Source organism: Hyperolius riggenbachi, chromosome 11, assembly GCF_040937935.1.
Source record: "Hyperolius riggenbachi isolate aHypRig1 chromosome 11, aHypRig1.pri, whole genome shotgun sequence".
Lineage (NCBI taxonomy): Eukaryota > Metazoa > Chordata > Amphibia > Anura > Hyperoliidae > Hyperolius > Hyperolius riggenbachi.
This window is the reverse complement of record NC_090656.1, coordinates 52,694,232-52,715,520: the sequence shown is the minus strand read 5'-3', so window position 1 is coordinate 52,715,520 and position 21,289 is coordinate 52,694,232. Positions and strand designations below refer to the sequence as shown.

At 46.1% G+C, this 21,289-nt stretch overlaps 1 protein-coding gene across 2 annotated transcripts; it reads right to left on the bottom strand.

The window, feature by feature from the left end:
* Positions 1-270: 270 nt before the first annotated feature.
* LOC137538034 (proteoglycan 4-like) lies at positions 271-16,388 on the bottom strand. Of its 2 annotated transcripts, none has more exons than XM_068259974.1 (2): positions 16,271-16,388; positions 271-2,474 (listed from the first exon to the last, which is right to left on the bottom strand). In XM_068259974.1, the coding sequence occupies exon 2, from the start codon at positions 2,463-2,465 to the stop codon at positions 666-668; it is 1,800 nt and encodes a 599-aa protein (XP_068116075.1). In that variant the 5' UTR covers positions 2,466-2,474; positions 16,271-16,388; the 3' UTR covers positions 271-665. The 2 variants fall into 2 exon arrangements, with proteins under 2 accessions (XP_068116075.1, XP_068116074.1); XM_068259973.1 differs by lacking the exon at positions 16,271-16,388 and adding an exon at positions 15,933-16,076.
* Between the last annotated feature and the right edge of the window lie 4,901 nt (positions 16,389-21,289).

The window sequence follows — 21,289 nt, the reverse complement described above, 5'->3', positions numbered from 1 at the left end:
CCCAGCCACCATTGAATCAGTTGTTAGGTTGACAGGCTATTAACATTGGTAGTAAAGTACCAGTGATGTAATGCTGAATCCATGGACTCCAATGTAAAATTTGGTACTGCACTAACCACCACCTATACAAGTCTATTTGACAAATACTGCAGTGAGGTCCCTGAACCCAGAGTTGTAGAATTATAAAAATCAAATGACATCATGGTGCTACTGCCACTGAAGACACCATACACAGTATATCAATGTAAAACAATGCATGAAACAAACAACTTAAATATGACATTTTATTTGTGGAAAACATTGTGGTTCATGCGCATAAGACATTTTGAACATAGAGTTAAGCTTACAACAGTTTTAATTTATTGACATTGGTCACTTCTCTTACGTTTGGCTTTTTGATACATTAACAATGTCCAATGAGAAAAAGATAGAAAACATGGATAGATTTATAAATAACTTCTTGGGATCTTGCATAACGTATATATTAATTTGGCAGATTCCGAATATTCCAGTCACTAATAAAAGATTTGGTCAGGGTGTGGTTTTTTAATTTACGGTACTTCCAAAATTTGTATGGAGAGTTTGGTCACAGACAAAGCAGACAGTTCAGACTGTAGATGTTTAACTTTAGTTCATCTTTGAACCAGAGAGAGAGATCTATGCGTTTATTCATTGCATACTTGAATTTCATTACTTTCAATCTGACCATTCATTTCATAAAGGTCTTTGTCAGATCCGTTCTCTAGATGCACCTTAATTTCCTCTTTGATAGGCAAACCGTTTCCGACACTATGCTTTTCTAATATTTCAGTCGCAGGTGGCTCATGTTCATTTCTCACGTCTTCAGCAGCAGTTTTATGGTTTTCATTTTTCTCTTCTGAATTGCAGTTTTGCAATGCGTCATGATTTTCTTTTATATCCTGTGTAGTTTGATCACTTTCATTCTTTGAAGTCTGCAAGGTTTCTTCGGTCATAGATTCGCAATTCTCCTTGACTAAATTACATTCCTGCTCTGTCGATTGCGTTTCTGGAGCATGGTCCACTTCAACAACTCCTTTTTCCTCCCTTTCCTTTCCTGCCTCTGAGATAGGTTTCTCTTCATGTGCAGAGCACTCGGAAGGTCCATTTTGGATTACAGGTGTCACATGACCAACGTTTTGCTCTTCTGAGATCTCGGCTGACTGCTCTGCTGAGCTACCTACAACAGTAGCTACCTGAACTGCATCTGTACCTGGATCTTCACACCTTTCAGAATCCTGACTGTCCTTATTTTCTGGAGGTTCAGTAGTATGCTCAGGCACTTCATTTGATTGTAGTGGTAATGATTCAGATAGCAATTCTTGTTTAGTTTCGTGTACTTTCTCAGGTTTGGAGCAAGGCACCGGTTCAGGGTCAGTTTCTGGTTTAACATCTTCGTGGAGAGAAGCTGGTGCCTCAGGAGCAGTTATCTCCACAGACTTTATCTCTGGGACTTCAGGTTGTATTGGTTCTGGAGCAGAGACCGGCTCGGGTTTTGGTGCAGAATCTGGTTCAGGTTCTTTTGATGCAGGCTCTACTGGTTCTGGAGTAGGTTCAGGCGTAGGTTCAGGCTCTGATACTGGGGTTCCCTCAGGCTTTGCAGTCTCCGTCACTGAAACAGGTTCTGACAAGGTAGTTTCTACAATCTGCGGTTCTACCACCTCTGTCTCACCAGCAGGTTCTGACTGTACAACCTCAACATCTTGTGATGGAAGTGGTTCTTTCAAAATAGGCTCTGCTGGCAAACTTTCAGGGTCTGTTTTATCAGGCACTTTTTCAGACTGTGTTGGATCCTTTGCAGCTTTCTCTGAAACTGGTGGAGGAGCGCTCTCAGTATTTTCTACTTCCACCACCGTCACTGGCTCAGATACCTCCGTGACCACTATTTCAACCTGCACAGGAGTCGACTGCTCAGTCACTGACTTCTCTAGTGGTTTAGAGCCTGAGACATCTGCTTCAGTCTCCACTTTAGATTCCTGAGTTGGTTCTTCCATAGCAACAGAAGGAGTTTCCTTCACTTCATTCTCTGTTTTGGGTTTGTTGTCCTCAGATTGACTTTTCTCGGTCTTCTTTTCACATACTTGCTCAGGTGGGGCAGTTTTACTCTTAGCATGCTCTGTTTTACCTTGCGACTGGATACTTTCTTCCACCTTCTCTTGATCTGGACTAGGTTTGCTCTCTGGCTTTTGGCCTTTGTTTGAATGGTCTTTGGTAGTGTCACCAGATGTATCCTCCACACCAGACTTCTCATCTTTTTGTTCCTCACTTGCTGCAGTGTTCTGAAATTCATCAATGGGAGTTTTCTCTCCTATTGGTTCTGCTTCATCTTTCTGCCCCTCCTGATTCTCCGTTTCCTTTTGTTCTACTTCGGTTGTATCGGTGGACTCTCCATCTTTACCAGCACCGAGGCAGTATCCCTTCTTCTTCTTACTTAGTTTTGCTCCCATGATTATATACTGCAGGAAAAGAAAAGAAAGAACATAAGAATGACATTTTTAATTTCCACAGTCATCTTTTCTTATGCTGTTGGTAAAGTCAGCTTATTACTGCACAGAACTGGGAATGAAAGCTATATTGGCATGAGATGACTGAGTCAACGTGCCAAATTCAACTCTCAAGGTGTCGCAGAGAACAATGATGCGAGTCCAATAACTGGAAGCATGCATCAGCTTCACCCCCTCGTTCAGTGCTACTTTCTTTAATGAGTCATAAATTGACAGATGGACAGTTTCCTTCTTCATGCGAGACAAGAAGCTGCTGCACTGGGACTTCTTGGCTTCATCTAAGCAACATTTTGGCACGCGCTCAATCAAACCCATCCCGATATTTATCAGACTTTTCCTACTCTGCACATGTTGGACAATCTCAGAGAAAGGCTGGCTTCTGCATCTACACAAGACTTGCTACTTGTAGGTCCCTAAAACACGACCTTATACATATTGATCTTTGTTTCTAACACAACATCCATGAATCACACAGCCCGCAGGAAGCCAGCATTTCCAATCAGGAGAAGTAGCATGCTGTGATGACAGCTGTTCAGACGACAACGCTGATTGGACCAAAGAAAAAGGATTTTACAAAAAGGGTTTTATTTACTGATGGGATCAAGAACCTAAGAAACGTTCTGCTTGCAAATATATATAGTAGTACTACGTACATGTCCCACTTTTTAGTGACAATTGGCCGGAATGCAGCTTGTACAGCTGGCGGTCTCAGTGGGTTCCTGGGACCAGAAGGCTGTGTGATAGTAATTAGCATGTGAGCCACTGGTATCCTGTGCTTTTTTTTGGCCTAAAGCCAAGTACACTCGCTGGATTAACTCATCCGGGGCAGTCAAGCGCTTTGGATGAGAATCTAGCATGCACACCCGGATCATTAGGTGGCGGCTGAGCGCATTGCTCTCCCACTCAATCCACCCCCCGGAAGCAGCCCCACAGTGCGATGCACATTGTTCCTCCTCCCTGCTGCATAACAAATGTGTCACTAGTCTCTAGGCTAACATTGTGTCTGTACAGAAGTTGGCCTGAACTCTCACCCCAGAGATCAATTCCTGATCCCAGCAAGCGGTAGAAACTGAATATATCTACATAGCTGTAGACCTTTCCTTAAAGTACCCCTGACGTAATAAAATTAATTTTATTTTTTTAACTTTTAATCCTTGCTGTGACATAAGGGTCACAGCACAATCCTTCCCCTTTAGCGAGAGCCCCCCCCCCCCCCCCCCCCCCGTCTTCCACTCAAGGATAGGATGGGCTGGGAGGAAGTGTCAGTACTTCCTCCTCTCTGTCTGTCTTCAGGCACACCCCCTCCACTCGTGGCTATTAGTTCCTATGAGCACAGCGAGCTGCGGTGCTGCACTGTTTGCGGTCTTGGGGTAATTTTACCTCAGAACAATAGCGTTCTAATAACTGTATTAGTACACTATCATTCTGAGGTAAATTACCCCAGGACCGCACACAGCACAGCTCTGCAGCTCACTGTGCTCATAGGAACTAATAGCGGTGACTGGAGGGGCGTTACTGATGATGGGCAGAGAGAAGGAAGTACTGACACTTCCTCCCAGCCCATTCTCGACGTTCTGCTCAGCTGAAATCTTCAACTTGAGCAGAACAGGGACGGTGGGGAAAAGAGGGAGGAAAAGTGCTGTGATAGATATCACAGCACAGCTAGTAAAATAACATTAAACGAATGTTATTTTACAGCAGGGTCAGGGGTACTTTAAGGCTGGAATTACAGTATGCCTGATGGTACTGTGTCTGTATATTGCATGGATGCGCACATATCACGCTACATGTGTTCATGTGTCAAGGTGTACTTTGGGTGAAGTTACCCACAATGGGGTACTTGGCAAGCGCAGTTTTTAAAAGAGCGTATACACTGTAGTAATGCTGAGGAACACTTTTCTAAATCAATGTCTCAGAACATGCATGCAAGGTCTGAGCTCTGACTCCACTGGCTACATGCTTGAATCAGGTAGTGTTTCCTGATAAGGGACGGTTTCCACCGAGCTGGCATGCATCTTGCGGGACACTCTGGCGCTTGCAGTGATGCAAGTGAGCATCTAAATCCACGGCTATAGGGATTGGGATACGTGCTGCGGTAAAATGCAGCATGCCGTCCGAATCCCACTGGCATGAGATTCATGGCAAGCCTATTGACTGAATAAGCAGCGTTTCCGCACTCAATTAGCTTGCAGGGAAACAGGCCCTAAGATGCCAGCCTGCATACTCTTCTCAGACCCTCTAATTTTCTATCACCTACATAAAATCTGAACCAAAATGGAACAAAAACACAACCCCCCCCCTCACCCCCACATGCATGAGAGGCAGCTTACTGGCTGTCCCCGCTTCTCTCCCTCCCTCTGCAGAGGAGTGCAGTAGCATTAACAGCAGCAGAAAAGGGCCATCTAAAGGGGGCACATCTGGCTACATAAATAAGGGGGGCACATTTGGCTATATGAATGGGGTAAAGGGGCAAAATTGGCGATCTAAAAAACAAACATTTGACTCCACCCATGACCGCATTCTGATGTGTGGCCACACCCCTTTTTGTCCAGAGGGGGTGCAAAAACTGTATTTGCCCCCAGGTGCTGAAGACCCTAGCTACGTCTCTGTTCTCCACTTGGTCCGGTTTCTGCCATGTTCTACAAGCCTAAACACCACTGCTTTACCAATGCCCAGAGTCATCCCAGCTTGCTGACCAGAGGGGGGGGGGATGTTTTGTCTCTCTGTGCCATCTTGCTCTCTGCATATTCAGAAAACACTACCTGCATTTGATACCTTTTCTGACAGTTAGGGTCTGCCTTTTATTGTACAGTATACAGTATGAGATAACAGTTTGCATGGGAGGGAGGAAGGCAGTGCAGGGAGCTGGTGGTTTTTCTATTAACAGAACGTTCTCATTGGTTCATGGTGGACCAATGATTTTTCACAGTTAAACAGGAAGCCCAATTCTTCTTCCAGGCTCCGATCAGTTAGATCATAGTTTCCCAACCCTGTCCTTAAGGCCCACCAACAGTACAGGTTTTGCAGAAAACCACACACATGCACAGGTGAGGTAATTAGTGTCTCAGCAGAGCTGATTAACTACCTCTGTGGATTTCCACAAAATATGCACGGTTGGTGGGCCTTGAGGACAGGGTTGGGGAACACAGAGTTAGGGGACAAGCGGCAGTGGACAGTGTGGTGAATGAAACAGGCAAGTGGCGACGCAAACGCAGAGGTATACCAAATGGCAGGTAGTCTGACATGGACGCCAGTGCATCCTGCATGGATACGCTTACCGTATTTCTACATCCGCTGTGTTTGTGATGCAGTGTGAACCGTGCCTTAGAATATCAGAGGAATGGGACATCACAGACAAACTGAGAATGGGTATATTATTGTAGCTCAAAGACGACACAGTGAGCTTGAACCTATATTCTGCATTGATTTTTCATTTAGGCCCCTTCCACACTGTTTTTGTTGCGGGGCATCCATACATTCCTATAGTGATTGCCACTGCAATTCCTGTGCATTTGAAAGCTTCAGATTTGCTGTGGAAATAAAAATTAAAAAATACTTACCGGGTGTCCCGATGTAGCCCCGTAGCAGATGTCGTCATAAGTTCACAAAATACTGCTGGCAGAGCGATTGCAATTTACCCAAATCCCAATCACTGCGATTGTTGGCAATCCAGAAACGCTGATAAAGCGCTCAAGTGGGTCCCAAGCCTAAAGCTACTTGCACATGTTGGAGGATGCTTGCCAAAAATTGTCATTCATGATCATTCCTGGTGACATTTTACTAATGATTGTAATACAGGTGTGGTGCTAAACTCTCCACCAAGACGCTGGTTATTTTGTGTGGAGGGGGATTAGCAGTATTCAGCCTGCAATGCTAACCACAACAATTCAACTCATCGGATCACTGAAAAAGGAAGCCTCTAACTTCAGGGATGCCTGTACACATGCTGAGTCAGTCACCAAAATGTTCATGAATAGAGATCATCTCAATAGAGATATGGAGGCTGCCATATGTATTTCCTGTTAAACAATACTAGTTTCATGGCAGCCCTGCTGATCTAATTGGCTGCAGCAGTGTCTGAACATCACCAGAAAGCATGCAGCTTGTCAGATCTGACAATAATGTCAGAAACACCTGATCTGCTGCATGCTTGTTCAAGGGTCTATGGATGAAAGTATTAGAGGCAGAGGATCAGCAGGATAGCCAGGCAACTGGTATTGCTTAAAAAGGAAATAAATATGGCAGCCTCCATATTTCTCTTGCTTCACTCATCCTTTAATACAAACTGGGCACAGCTTGAAGTTGGGCCAAGCCACATCCGCAGGAAGAGCATTTGATTTGTCAAATTCCAAGCTGCATACAATTTGTGTTGAAGCCAAGAGAAACAACATCCTCTAAAGGTGGCCATACATCAGTGTGTGGCAGTAACGGCAAGTGATGTCAGGATGAGCAATGAAACCCCCCCCGCTGTCCCCCCCCCCCCTCCTGTATCATGGACTCCCCGGTGCCCAGTGTGCTATACATTACCTGTCCATGGCCGCCACTTGTCCTCGGCTGGCTCCGGGCGCACTCCTCCTCCATACACATGGTTGCCGGAGTAACGAGGGCGCGTGTGATGTGTATGGAACAAGGAGAGCGCTCGGAGACAACAGCGGACAGGTAATGCATAGTGCACATTAATCTAACATGTGTACAGGTGTCCCCGGCATTGCAGGCCACCTCTTCAGTGATCTGTTGGGTTGGTTATTGGATGATACTCAACCAACTGCTGTTGTACTTGCAGACGCTGCGTCATTTCCAAGAGCTGTGTAAGTAACCTAGCCAGGCAGCAGGGGGAAGTGGCGTCAATTCAGCTTTCCTCTACATCTAGGTAAAAATATTTAGCTCACCTGTTAAATTCGCTGCACCAGCCATTGATATGAATGGCTTGGGAGTCACACGTTGTTCATTTACTTTTTTCCTAAATTCTTTAAAATACATTGTTTTTCAACACGATCCCATGACTGCATCATGCTCGTCCTGACTGGTAGGTGCTCTCATCTGCCTGCTGAATGAACCCCATTAGGTCTTCTCTGGTCATACTATCCTCTATTTATCCCAGTGGGATGGGGTGTGGCAGCAAACAAGGATCCCAGCGCAGGAGACTTGCGCCACCATAGACCGTAATAGGAATTACAGCTATAGCGGCACACAGTGAGTAACTTTGGTGCCGTCAGAAGACAGAGCTGAAGTTACTTTTAAAAGACTGTAATTCACCTTCCAACAATAGCTGGTTGCCAAATTACATCATTCCCCACTAACCACATGGACCTGGCGGGGAATAGTAATTAACGCCACCGGGACTTGTGCAGCAGGATAAGCCTTATACCGGCTGTATCCTGTGCCCAAGTCTCCCGGTGGTGATTTCTCTCATACGCTGTGGCAGGGCGGGTCATGTGGCTGTTCTACAGAAGATTAAAAAGTATACTCAAAGTGAATTCCCCTATTCAAATGGAGGCTTCCGGCATGTATGAGCAGGAGTCCCCATGCTCACTACGTAAAGACTCGTAGTGCACATGCGCAGAAGGACATGTACTGCCGGACAAGCAAATGCGCAGTAGTGCATGACTTGGCACACTTGTTGGGGGTTTTCATACCAGACCGTAGGGGGGGGGGGGGCGGTGGTGGGGAAGAGGGAGCCTGCCCATCCATGCCTGGAGCCTCCATTTGTACAGGGGCGTTCTCAGGTATTCTTTAAAGACTTTTTGTTGTTTTTTTTAAATGAATGCAACACAAAGGGGGAAGGGAGCAAAAATGTGTAAGTACATCTATACAACATTATACTTAAGGTGCCCATACACTCGTCAGATTAGCAGCAGATAAGATGAGAAATCCATCTCATGATCTGATGTGTTTTTTGAACATTTTTTTTTTTTTTTTTTTTTTTTAGATTTCAGTTTGAAATTATTGAAATTTGATCTGATGGCATTTTTTACCATCAGATTTCCATTAGGGCCAATGCAAAATAATAAGCAATCTCATCAGATCGACCTAGATTTTCCACCCAGCTAGTTCGATGGAAATCCATCGAAATCAGCCGTCGATCGGCCAATCGATTTGCAATCGATCGATTGGCTGAGTGTATGGGCCCCTTTAGCTTATGTCTCTCCAGTCCAACTCTGACTATAGGACACAGGTGGTTCTATGGCTGGTGTCACATCATGAGCAGCCTGCATGTTCTCAACTTTATACTGAAGTTGAAGCTCCATCAACCAGCATATCGCTGGTGATACAATTTAGAACAGGGATGTCAAACCGGTCCTACGAGGGCAGAGGTCCTCACACATTTTTGACACAGCTCAAGTTAATTGATGGGTCTGAATCAGGAAAGGTGTGGTCCATCAGTTAGAACACATTCCTCTCTTTCTCAGTCCATATTAAACACTGGCATGGATCTGGTCCCCCAGGCCTGGAGTTCGACACCTGCGATTTAGACTATTGTTCATATGCATAGCTCCTTGTTAGAGACGGTGACATGCAACTAAAAGGTGTTTACACACATACAACTAATGTCCCAAGCAGGGATCAGAAGTAAATCCCTCAAGCAACAATTCAGGGGAGAAGTGTCTCTAACCTACAGACTAGCAGCAAGTTCTGTGGCTACAGAGCAGGGAGAAGGGGCAATGCATCCTGGATGATAGAGTGGGAGGGCTTACAAGAACAATCCAAGATAATCCAGCAGTCTAGCCCTCTTGTACACACACCAGGGACCACCTTCACCAAGAACCATCTAGCATGTGTATGAGGCTTAATTCCCACCAGCGTAAAATTAACACATAGCTTGAAATTGGGCAACCAAGTGTACTTCCTGACTTTTTTTGGCCCAGGTCCCAGCTGTACACAGTTTGCATTAAAGGATACCCAAGGCAAACTTGAAATAAAAAAAAAAACAAAAACAAAAACAAAAAAACAAAAAAAAACACACTATATTTGTGTTGGGAGGTGTGCAGATTCTTAATGCACCTCCCTTGTGCCAGTGTCCCCCTCCGTTTAGCTGTAAAAGTCCGGTGATTCGGCGAGGTCGGTGCCCTCTGTCTCGGACATGCTACATTGCGCAGTATGTCTGCTTGGGTCGTGCCAGGTATGCAACACTAGACCTGGTGCATCCATGGTCGTCTTGTAGATCTTCTCCCCCAGTTACTGTGTCCTTCTTGTACCTTATGTGTCCCCTTTCACTCCATTTGTCCCCATGTCTCCTGCGTTCTCTGCTTCCCCTGATTAGATATAAGCAGCGGCAGCACAACTCACCTAATCCCTCTGCGATCAGAGATCTCTCCTCTTCCTCACTGCTCCCTAGTCCCGGCCTCTGCTGATCGCATCATTATCATCATCAGAAGCCGGCACTAGGGAGCAGTGAGGGAGAGGTCTCTGATCCCCGCTGGAGTCAACGGATGAGGTAAGCCGTGCTGCCACTGCTTAGGGCTCGTTTCCACTGTAGCGGTGCGGAATCGCCTGGATTCCACCGCTGAAGAAATCGCATGCGGCTGCGTTTCCGCATGCAGATTTACCCGCGATTTCGCATGGCAAGGAGCCATGCGAATTTAACCATGTCACTGCCTGTGTTAAGTTCCATTGGCTTTCATGCGAAATCGCGGGGAAATCCGCATGACAAAGCCGCATGCGATTTCCCTATTGAATACATTAGCGGCGATTCGCCCGCATTCCTGCCGCACGCAGATTTTCCCCGCACCGAAAAACGCCGCCGCACACGTGGAAACAGCCCCATCCACTAACATTAAGTATGCGAATCCGCATGCAGTGCCCGCATGCGGATTCGCTATAGTGGAAACAAGCCCTTATAACTGAACACAGGGGAAGCGGAGGAGACATGGGGGACAATGCAGACAGTCCCCGATATCGTGGTGGGTCAGTGGTTCATATTGGCGGGTGTTCGTAAGTCGGGGACTTCCTGTATGTGGCATATAAGGTGCAGTGACTTTTTCTCCCCTTTTTTGGAGGGGAAAAAAAAAAAAAAAAAGAAGCTGTATATGCCAAAAAAAAAAAAAATGCAGTAATTGTTTCCGGTGTGGAATCCCGATATAACTTCAGCCAAAGATCAGCAGGAGGCCAGGCAACTGGTAATGTTTAAAATGAATAAAAGAAAATGGCAGCCTCCATATTTCCTGGAACTGGTTAAATGGGAGCAAACAATTAAGACCCACTGAAGATATACAGCCCAGTATGGATAGGTGAAATCACTACAAATTCACACCCGAGTACAGATGGGTGAATGGCTACCTGAACAGCCAACCTTGTTCTGTTATTAAAACTAAACATTTAGTGGCGCCCAGTTTCCTCCTTGTGTCTTACTTTTTGGAGTCCCTGGAAACTGAAGTTTCGGCATCCAGAATTTAGTACATAATTCGCAAAATGGGTGTGTATCTATACTGGAAGCGGTTGTGCTTGCACTTTCGCTATACTGGGGAAACCACATGCTACTTCTGGAGGCATGGCTATCCTGAGGGGGCTGAATGGGTCGCCACAATATTTACTATGAAGCCCAGCCCCAAACACGCCCTGAACCAGCCTATTGGCGTTCACACATGGCTAACTGTTTCCAACAACTGGCAGATGAACCACAATTTTAGCGAGCTGTATAAAGTCATTTAAGGGGAACTTCAGCCTAAACAAACATACTGTCATTAAGTTACATTAGGCACAGACTAACCAGCAAGCTCATGGTGACCCAGAACTCATTGGGGTGTGTAAGGGACTACAATGGTCCTAAAAGCCCCCTTACTAAGATGCTAAGAAAAACAAAAAAGTTTGCTTTCCTAAAACAGAAAGAATTTGCGATAATTCAGGTTAGAGTGAGCTCGAGATGTCTCCCAGGCACCACTACTGAATATATGCAAATTAAGTTACATTAGTTACCGGTATATTAAAATAGGATTGGTAATATAATCTCTTACCCACCCTGTTTTAAAAGAACAGGCAAAGGTTTGTGATTTCACGGGGGCAGCCATCTTTGTTATGGGGCAGCCATCTTTTTGGTTGAAAGGCGGTAACAGGGAGCCTGAGACAGTTCCAACTGTCCTGATCACCCCTTCCAGCTGTGTGCACTAGGCTTCAAAACTCAAATTCAACTTAAATTCAAAATTAAAAAAAAATATAATAATAAAATTGCACTAAAACAGCAGGAGGAGAACTACATCAGAAATCCCATCATGCTTTGCACAGCATCAGGGGAAAAATGTCCGGACAGATCTCTTCTGTGCAGCTAAAAATGAGACTTGGGTAACAAAAACAAAGTTCTGATGCTGTGAAACTGTCAGGGCCCATTCACACTTGAGCGTTTTGCCGGCAATACGCTCAAACGTTAGCGCTTTTGAAAGCTTTAGTGTAATAAAAGTCTATGGGCCCCTTCTTACTTGGGCGATTTGCGCTAATCGCCGCAAATTGCCCAAAATCGCAAAACGCGAACGCATAGCCTGCACCATTTTCAGGCGATTTCCTGATCGCGTTTCAGTGCTATAGAAGCGCTAAACGCGATCGCGGAGAAATCACTGCACTGTCCAGTGATTTTTTCCACGTAAAATCGACAAAAAAATTGCAGGCGTTTTGCGTTTCTAGGTGTGAATGTTCCCTTAAAGAAACACCAAGCCTTTTCAGTGCTGCTGAGTAGATTTTTAGTCTGAAGGTTCACTTTAAATGATTGCTGATGTAATTGGAATGAAAATGGATCGTGGTAGGAAAGGATTCTACCTCTAGTGTCCAGAATTGTAGAGGTCTACTGTGCGTAAGTTCTTACTGGCAAACCAATCTCTGCAATTTGAGCAAAGATCCCTTGGATCTTCCTGCAGGCAGAACTGGCATTTGTACCTTATCCACAGAGTCACTTTCACATTCCAGTATCCACAACCACCTCTAGCAACTAGAAGTTGTATAGGAAGCCTTTGCCCATAAAAACAGCAGCAGCTCACAGGTCAAGCACAAGCTGTGTTATGGAAAACTTTGGGCGTGTACACAAATTCTGATTGGTCAATGACTGAAAAAAATGTTACTGCTTCCATAAAGTAGGAGAGCTCACCTAAACAATCTGTTCATAGTACTGTATTCAAAATCTATTGGCCTGCATGGAAGGGATAATACTGGCCATCGCCAACACTGGCACACATGTATGATCAGCAACCGCCATGTCTGCAATGGTGGCATCAAGCAGTATGGTATGACAACAGTAGGCCCTAATCTGTTATAGGAACACGTACGTTTTAATTTGGCACATTTTTTCATTGCATATACACCATTATTTATGGTTTTGCCATTTATCCCACATTGTTCTTCTACCGATAACCAATCCCCCGTAATGGAAAATCCATTCACCTAACCTTCCTTACTGTCAACCCCTTCCTGACCTCCAACAGCCACCAATAAAATGAGCCCACCCAATCAGATCCAGAACAAGATCCAAGCATGGTTGGAAGAAATCTTAGAGCTAGTCTAGTTTAGGGGCCCCAGCAGGAACAGAGGCGTATCTACAGGGGTGCAGATATGGCATGTGCCCCTCTTACTTTAAGGCGCTGCTCTGTAGCATACTTGGTGTTCTCCATGTAGATTCTAGTTTTCAATCTGTGGGACATTCTGCTACCTGGTTAATCTTTTGGGGGGCAAGCTGCCTGTTATTTGAGGGATATGTATAGAATGACCTACTACGATACTCTTATAGGCCATGCTTAGCTTCAAGTTGGACACAGCCAATTCATCCAACACATGAAAATGTTTGGAGGGGCACACTTCCCCTCCGTGGGGGCAAATTTTGATGTTTGCCATAGGCGCTGTTTTGCTTATATATGCCTCTTAGCAGGAATCCTCTTAGGGAACAGTTCTTCAGTCACAGCATCCTCTACACGCAGTGTTCCCCAACCCTGTCCTCAAGGCCCACGAACAGTGCATGTTTTGTAGGAATCCACAGAGGTATGTAATCAGCTCTGCTGAGTCACTAATTACCTCACCTGTGTAGGTTTGTGGTTTTCTGCAAAACATGTACTGTTGGTGGGCCTTGAGGACAGGGTTGGGGAACTCTGCTCTACAGCATGAGGTGTTGTGATTGGCCAACTAGTGTGAGCATAGTTTACTACGACCTATCTAAATACTATCAGTTTGAGAGGGTGCCGTCCACCCAATCACGTTAGCGGAATTTCCCTATGAGGTTTCCTACTGGGTCCCCGAAACTAGACTAGCACCAAAATCTTCCCATAGAGTACTTTGGTGGTTGGATAGTGTACTGGTTAAGGGCTCTGACACAGGAGACCACGGTTCAAATCTCGGCTTTTCCTAGATCAGTAAGCCAGCACCTATTTGGTATGGAGTTCATGGGCAAGACTCCCTAACACTGCTACTGCCTACTGAGTGCGATCTAGTGACTGCCTCGCAAGCGCTTTGAGTCCGCCAGGAGAAAAGCGCTATAGAAATACTGAAATTATTAATATTCTAATGGAAAGCCAAGTCAAACCCTGTCTACTGAAGTGCCTACAATGTATAGCCAAGTGCCAGGCACAAACATACAGCTCTATACATTACCAATACCAGTGCATAGAGTATTTCTGCAATTGCTTGCTTGACATTGATGGGAGAAGCAGCATAGTTCAGATTTCTGCCGGCTATGGATAAATTCCCGCAGCAGAATTCAAACTATAAGTGAGCCAGAGTGTCTCCAACACAGATCCATTGTTTGCCAGATATTCTTTTGTGATGTAAAGAGATCTCCTCCTAGGCCCCTACAATTATCATCTCACGCACAATGATGCTCTGATACGCGTCTCAGCTGCAGCAAAATACAGCAACTTCAAAATCAATACCCCTTATTTATCACACAGCCCAAGTAATTCTGTTCTTGGCTGTGGTTCATTTTAAATGGTCTCACTTTTCACAACTGATAAAAGGCTCTTGGCATGAGCAGTGCATTAACCCAGCGTATGCCATTAGGGGGCAAAAGGCACTGGATGCGCTCAGACCAACGCCGCAGGGCCTCTCAGAGACAGCATCAGGGGATTTAGCCGTGAAACAATAGACAGCTGCACATCCTATGGCACATGGGCTATAGGCAGCCATTGTTAACCCTTCCGCTGTCAAACTAGTGGGGCGGGGACCAGTGGCAGCCAAAGGGTTACACTTCCATTATATCCCAGCAGATGGGAGAAAAGTCAGATGCACCAGATGCAAATTGATTTAAATGGCAATTATTGCATGTGGGAGAGATAATTGTAGGGTTGGTACGGTGATCACGCGAGACGCACATCTGCTCCGCAACATACAATGAAATGGGCCAAATAATAGGAATAAAATAAAATCTTTGGCATCTTATCTTTAGACATAATGCCCAAATTTCCTCCATTCGCCAGCTTGTTAACCCCTCACCTGCTACAAGGCTTACAGCCTTGGTTATAGGTTGGCGGATTGTAAGAGCAAAATAAATAATTTAGGTTTAAAAGTGACATGAATATAGTCCCCCCAAGCATTTTATTAACGTGTTCTTGATCATTTACATAAAACGACCCCCTGCACTAAATGGTCAGTAGATCAGCAGAACAATGGGAAAGACTTCTCAGAACCATAAAAAAAAAAAAAAAAAAAAAAAAAGGAAGAGGAGAGCGGTTGCTCATAGTAATCAGAATCCTTGATCCGGGCTCCAATATGCCTTGCGCTGGTTTGATACAATTGATCCATGTATGGAGTAGTCTTATCTTCTAAGGTGAGCATACACAGGGCAATCAACAGTGAACAACCCAAAACCAACCCAGCGGTTGCCATATATGCATTCCAATCATATGGCATGGGGGGGGGGGGGGGGGGGGGGATAAAAAGTCAAAACCACACACACACACACGATCTGTTGAATTGGAGTCTAAATTGTCATTTTCAATTGATTTGATACCAGTTTGCTTAACAGAATGCTCATGCTGATTGTTCCATGTATGGCCACCAGTAACCTAATCGGTTCAGATAATAGAACAAATTGGCAAGGAAATTTTGCTCACCACATATGATTACATCACATAAAAATAATAATGAAAAAAAATACAAGAAAAGGATCACAAGCCTATAAAAATGAAAAAATGTGTAAGCATTGAGCGTGTAAGGCGTGTACCGATATGACAGCAGGTAGCGCAGTGTCTAATAGGTGTATTCCCAATCTGTGCTAGCAGGCTATAGGGAATAAGCCAGCCAAGGGGGTGTTGGCTATAGGACTGATATATGCTGGTCTGACTTCTCAAACAATAGATTGCACATGTAAAAAATATGAATGAAATATTGCTATTATAAAAAAAAAAGTGCCGAGTTAGAAATAGATTCTGGGAGCACACGTGCCTACCAGTACTGTGAGTTAAAATGTACGTATAAAAATGTGTCTCAATACACATAAAGACATACCTTATGGGTGTGATCAAGGCTTGCTTCTCTGTACAGAGACCAGATGAATATATATCACCTCTAGAGCAGAGCGTAACTTTCTGGTGGGTGCTACATAGCAGCCTGTGTGATTGCGAGTCGCTCTCAGCTGTGTGGTTTTGCTGCAGTGAGCTATGCAGCAGTGAAAAAAAAAAAAGGAAGGCAGCAGCAGCAGAGGGTCTAGAGAACAAAGGAGCTCGCTCCAGCCACTATCTCCCCTGCGCTCAGCATCTCACCATGCACACACATGCCATAATCCAGCAGCCATGCACATACTACACAGCCCAGCAAAACCCTGCAGGTCAGGGGCCAGCGCTTACCTTGCTGAGGCAGCCACGCTACAAGAGTTGGGAGAGGCAGCAGAGGTTGGGATAGGAGTGAGAGCAAGATGGAGAGTGACAGATGCTCCCCTCTCAGAGGTACAATCTGGTGCTCCCCATCCCCCTCCTCCTAGTCTTTTTACATGCACTCCCCTCCCTGCATCTGCTGTATTGAAGACCTCAAAAGCCTGAAGTCTCCTTCTCCAATGTCTGGTCCACTTAAAGGGCCAACTGCTGTTGTATCTGTCACAGCTCTAGGGAATAAAATAAAAAAATATTCTTTCTTTTTTTTTTTTTTGTTCCCCTTGTCGATTTCCTGTGGTTACAAAGCAAACCTGCTCATGCGACCTTTCGCTATGACTGGAAAGCGGTGGGGAGTATAAACTTTAGTTTCACATGTGACTCTGCAGCATGGTGTGGTGATGAAATGGTTAACGTGACTCTGCAGGAGCAGTCATTTCTCAATCTAGTAGCCATTTGCTTTAACTCATTGATGACCTGCTGCAGGCAAAACTATAGGTCTAGGAGACATTATACTCTGGTCTATAATATAATGGTCTGATATGGCAAGCCATCCATCTCTCCCTGACCTGAAATTGATTGGCTAGCAGTGATCGATGCTACCACCTTGTCCGCTCAATCTTGATGAGATTTCGGTAGAGATCCAAAAATCGATCGAGCCAATAGTTTTACCTGTTAATATAGTACGGCACTATGCAGCTGTACCTCGCCCACCATTCCCCCTTGCCTGCTAGGTGAAGATTTTCCGACGTGCCCAATCACCTTTCATGGAAGGCAGTGCAGATATCGCAGGGGGACATTTTAGGTCTCGTTCAGACTATACGCGCTGCCGTGCGCATTTTGGCAACGCGCATAGTGTGCGACACGCATGAATGGTAGAAGGGCATAGACAGCCCTTCTACTGTTCCCATCATATGCGCTGCGCAGCAGTGCGATTGCGGGAATCACAGCGCAGATCCCATTCACTGTTATGAATGGGATCTCTAGCATAGCGCAGATGCCGTGCGATCGGACGCATTGCGTTCCGATCGCACAGCCATCTGCACTAAATGATGTGAATGAGGCCTTAGCGGCGGTGATTTGGGACCAAGGTTGCTCAAATCCGGATCCGGGAGATACCTGGATAGTTGCTATCCTGATAACTCCCAGTAAGCCTGTGTGGGCTGGACGGGGGGGGGGGGTTGCAATCTTACCTGTCTGACGTCTTCTTCGTCCGTCCCTCAGCGCCTCCCATGATGCGCTCCACCCGCATCACATGATTACAAACACTTCCTCCATCAACCTGGAAGGAGGAAGTGCTTGTAATCACGTGACCGCCGCTTGGACCGCAACGTGGGAGGCAACGAGAGACGGACCGAAGAAGACGTCAGACAGGTAAGATTGACCCCGCCCACCCTGCACAGGTAACTGGGAGATATCCGGATAGAACTACCCGGATGTCTCCCGGATCCGGATTTGAGCAGCCCTGTTTGGGACAGATATTGTCAAGGAGGGGGTACTTTAAGACTATGAAGACAAGAGGGCAGCTTAGGGCACGTTCACTGTGTTGTAGTGTAACGCTACTTACCGCAGTACAATGCACCGCCTATGTGACGTTCACAGTGCGGCGGGAGCGTTGCGGTATAACGGGTTGCGGCATGGTAATGCACTGCATGAATAGCGATACCACTCACAGTAAAAGTGAAGCATCCTTTTCATTGACTGTATGCTTCATTGTACCCGACACCACGCAAGATTAACCTGCAGCGTTGTTGTCCCGATCCGTTGCGTTCTTGCCGTCTCAGGCAACACAACGAAATGGCCACCTATGTGATGTTCTCAGTGCGCCGAGTGCGTTGCGGTACAATGCTGTGCGGTATGGTAATGCACCGCATATGTGCTTTACCGCTATACACGAGCGTTAACAGGTACAGTGAATACTTCACTATATGCGACGCGATACAGCCGTAACGTGTGGCACGACTTTTTCCTTCCGTTGCATTCCTGTTGTACCGGGAACTCAACACAACATCCCACTGTGAATGTGGCTTTAGGAAAAGTGATGGTAGAATATCGGTAACATTTCTGAAATTCTGCTATCTGTATTACCCAGCGCCATAAGTAATTCTACCGATATCCTACAAGCAGCTTCACCCAGCGCCTACATTATTGTTGCACCCCCTTTTCAGCATCTGCCTAAATGTCTGAAACGATATTTCATGATTGGTTGAGGTGACAAGTGTGCACATGAACACTTCCTCTGGTCCAGGGCCAACTGCCCATGCATGAGCCAGCCGCCCGTGCGCTCCCACTGCATTCACGTCGCCGGGAGCACTCTGCGCCTGTGCAATACTACTGTGCAAGCGCAGAACGCTCCCAGAAACAGGAGTGAGATGGGGAGCACGCCTGGCCTTACTGCGCCAGGGGCGGCTCCAGGAATTTTTTTTAGGGGGTGCTATGCAGGTGCTGGATTTCTTCTAGGGGTAGCTGCGATCGCGCCGCCGAAAAAAACAGGGCATGACCAAACATAGGGGGTGTGGCCAAAAAGGGCATGTCTATGCCCTGGAAAGTGGGTGTGTATAGGTACTATAGTTCCCCAGTATAAGTAGTATAGCTGCCCCAGTATAGGTAGTATAGCTGCCCCAGTATAGGTAGTAAAGCTGCCCCAGTATAGGTAGTAGAGCTGCCTCAGCATAGGTAGTAGAGCTGACCCAGCATAAGTAGTAGATCTGCCCCAGTGTAGGTAGTAGAGCTGCCTCAGCATAGGTAGTAGATCTGCCCCAGTGTAGGTAGTAGAGCTGGCCCATTACAGGTAGTAGAGCTGCCCCAGTGTAGGTAGTAGAGCTGCCTCAGCATAGGTAGTAGAGCTGCCCCAGCATAGGTAGTAGAGCTGCCCTAGTGTAGGTAGTAGAGGTGCCCCATTACAGGTAGTAGATCTGCCCCAGTGTAGGTAGTAGAGCTGCTTCAGCATAGGTAGTAGATCTGCCCCAGTGTAGGTAGTAGAGCTACCCCATTACAGGTAGTAGATCTGCCCTAGTATAGGTAGTAGAGCTGCTTCAGCATAGGTAGTAGATCTGCCGCCATGTAGGTAGTAGAGCTGCCCCAGTGTAGGTAGTAGAGCTGTTATCACATACCTTTGGAGCACTGGCCCTTTAATTGCCATTGCCATCGGCTAGCAAAATAGTTGCATGCTGGGGGATCTTTTTATCTATAATTTATTCCTCCTATTCCCTTTATTTTCCCCTCCTTCTAATGACATAAGACAGTGCACTTCCTAGTGTAGACCTGAGTGGGAGTGTCTGAAGACTCTGGGAGGAGGGTGAATAAGGAATACACAATTAGCAAGAGGAGAAAAAAAAAGAGTGAGGGAAGAAATGATGTCAGGATTAGCTTCATTCAACGGTAACCAAGATGGAAACTGTCTAGAATAGGATTCTCTGCTTTTCCATTATAAAATTCACAGGAATCATAACTTGGACAGTGCCATACATCTGTTATGTAAGTAGGACTAGTATTTATCTACTTATATATGTGTTTTTTATTTCTAAGTTAGCATGGGTGTCACTTGTCACAGACTCCTGAGGTTAGAGGGATATGGAGGCTAGCATATTTAAAACCATGCAAAATGCTTGGCCTTCCTGTTGATTCTCTGCCTCTAGTACTTGTAGCCAACTAGCCATATACCCTAAACAAGCATATGCAGTTCAGATGTTTGACATACTTATGCATGAAAGACCAACAAGACAGCCCGGCAACTGGCATTGTTTAAAAGGAAATAATGATGGCATCTTCCATATCCATCTCACCTCAGGTGTCCTTTAACACTCTAAACTACCAGTTTGGTAGCCCATCATTGATTTTCATATCCCATACTCTAGCAGTGTGTTTGAGGGCACAGATCCTATTTCTGGGGTTTGCACACAGGGTCTGGTCTTTGTGGATTCTTTAATCTTTTGGTTGTTCCATAAAGATATATTTTGATAACTCACTGAGCTAGAAAGTAGTTCTCACTTCAAAGTGCTTCATCTGTATTTTCTTTGTAGCTTCTGAAACCAAGTCCTGATTATACTGTGCCTGACGACTGGAGCAAATGTCTCATAAAAGTGACAGTCCTCTCCCTAATTTGATTTGAGATTATCCTTCGGCCTCTAGTCTTGATTTATACATCTCAACTGTCATCAATGTTATACTAGAATTTTCAAAGTCCACTTACAGCCAAAAGCAGGTAGTTCTGTGAGATTCTAGGTTTGGTTGTGATGTAGATATTTAATTTCCTCTTCTGTGGCCTTTCCGAAATTATTGGTTCTATCTTTTTCTGAGAGTTGAGAAATGTCTTCCCAACATGTAAATTCACATATGCCGGCCGATTCTGCTTTGTATGAAGTTCGGGTAGGTGGATCTTCTTGTTCTCTCTACTGTATCCAGCCAGGGCCGGCCCGCTCATGAGGCGGGGTGAAACATTTGCCTCAGGCGGCAGATCTGGGGGGGCGGCACCCGCCCGTCCATGGACGCTGGGGCCGCCCGCCGAGCTGGAGGGGTAGCGGGCAGAAAGGGGGTATTGGGCCTAGCGGCGGGGAGGGGGGTCGGACCCCCCCTCCCTCGCCTGGGTCCCCCGATCTGCGCTCCTCCTCCAGCGTAAAGTACCAGCCAGCGTGCATATGAGAAGAGGCAACGGGCGGGGGAATCACTCACCTTCCGCGTTCCATCGCGTGCTCCACTGACGTCACTTCCGGCAACGCCGCCCACTGTATTGTAAGTGGACGGCCTTGCAGGAAGTGACGTCGGTGGAGCGCACGATGGAACGCGGAAGGTGAGTGATTCCCCCGCCCGTTGCCTCTTCTCATATGCAGGACAGGTTGGCTGGTACTTTACGCTGGAGAAGGAGCGCAGATCGGGGGACCCAGGCGAGGGAGGGGGGGGTCCGACCCCCCTCCCCGCCGCTAGGCCCAATACCCCCTTTCTGCTAGCTACCCCTCCAGCTCGGCGGCACCACCCCCCCCCCCCCACCCACGGGGGGGG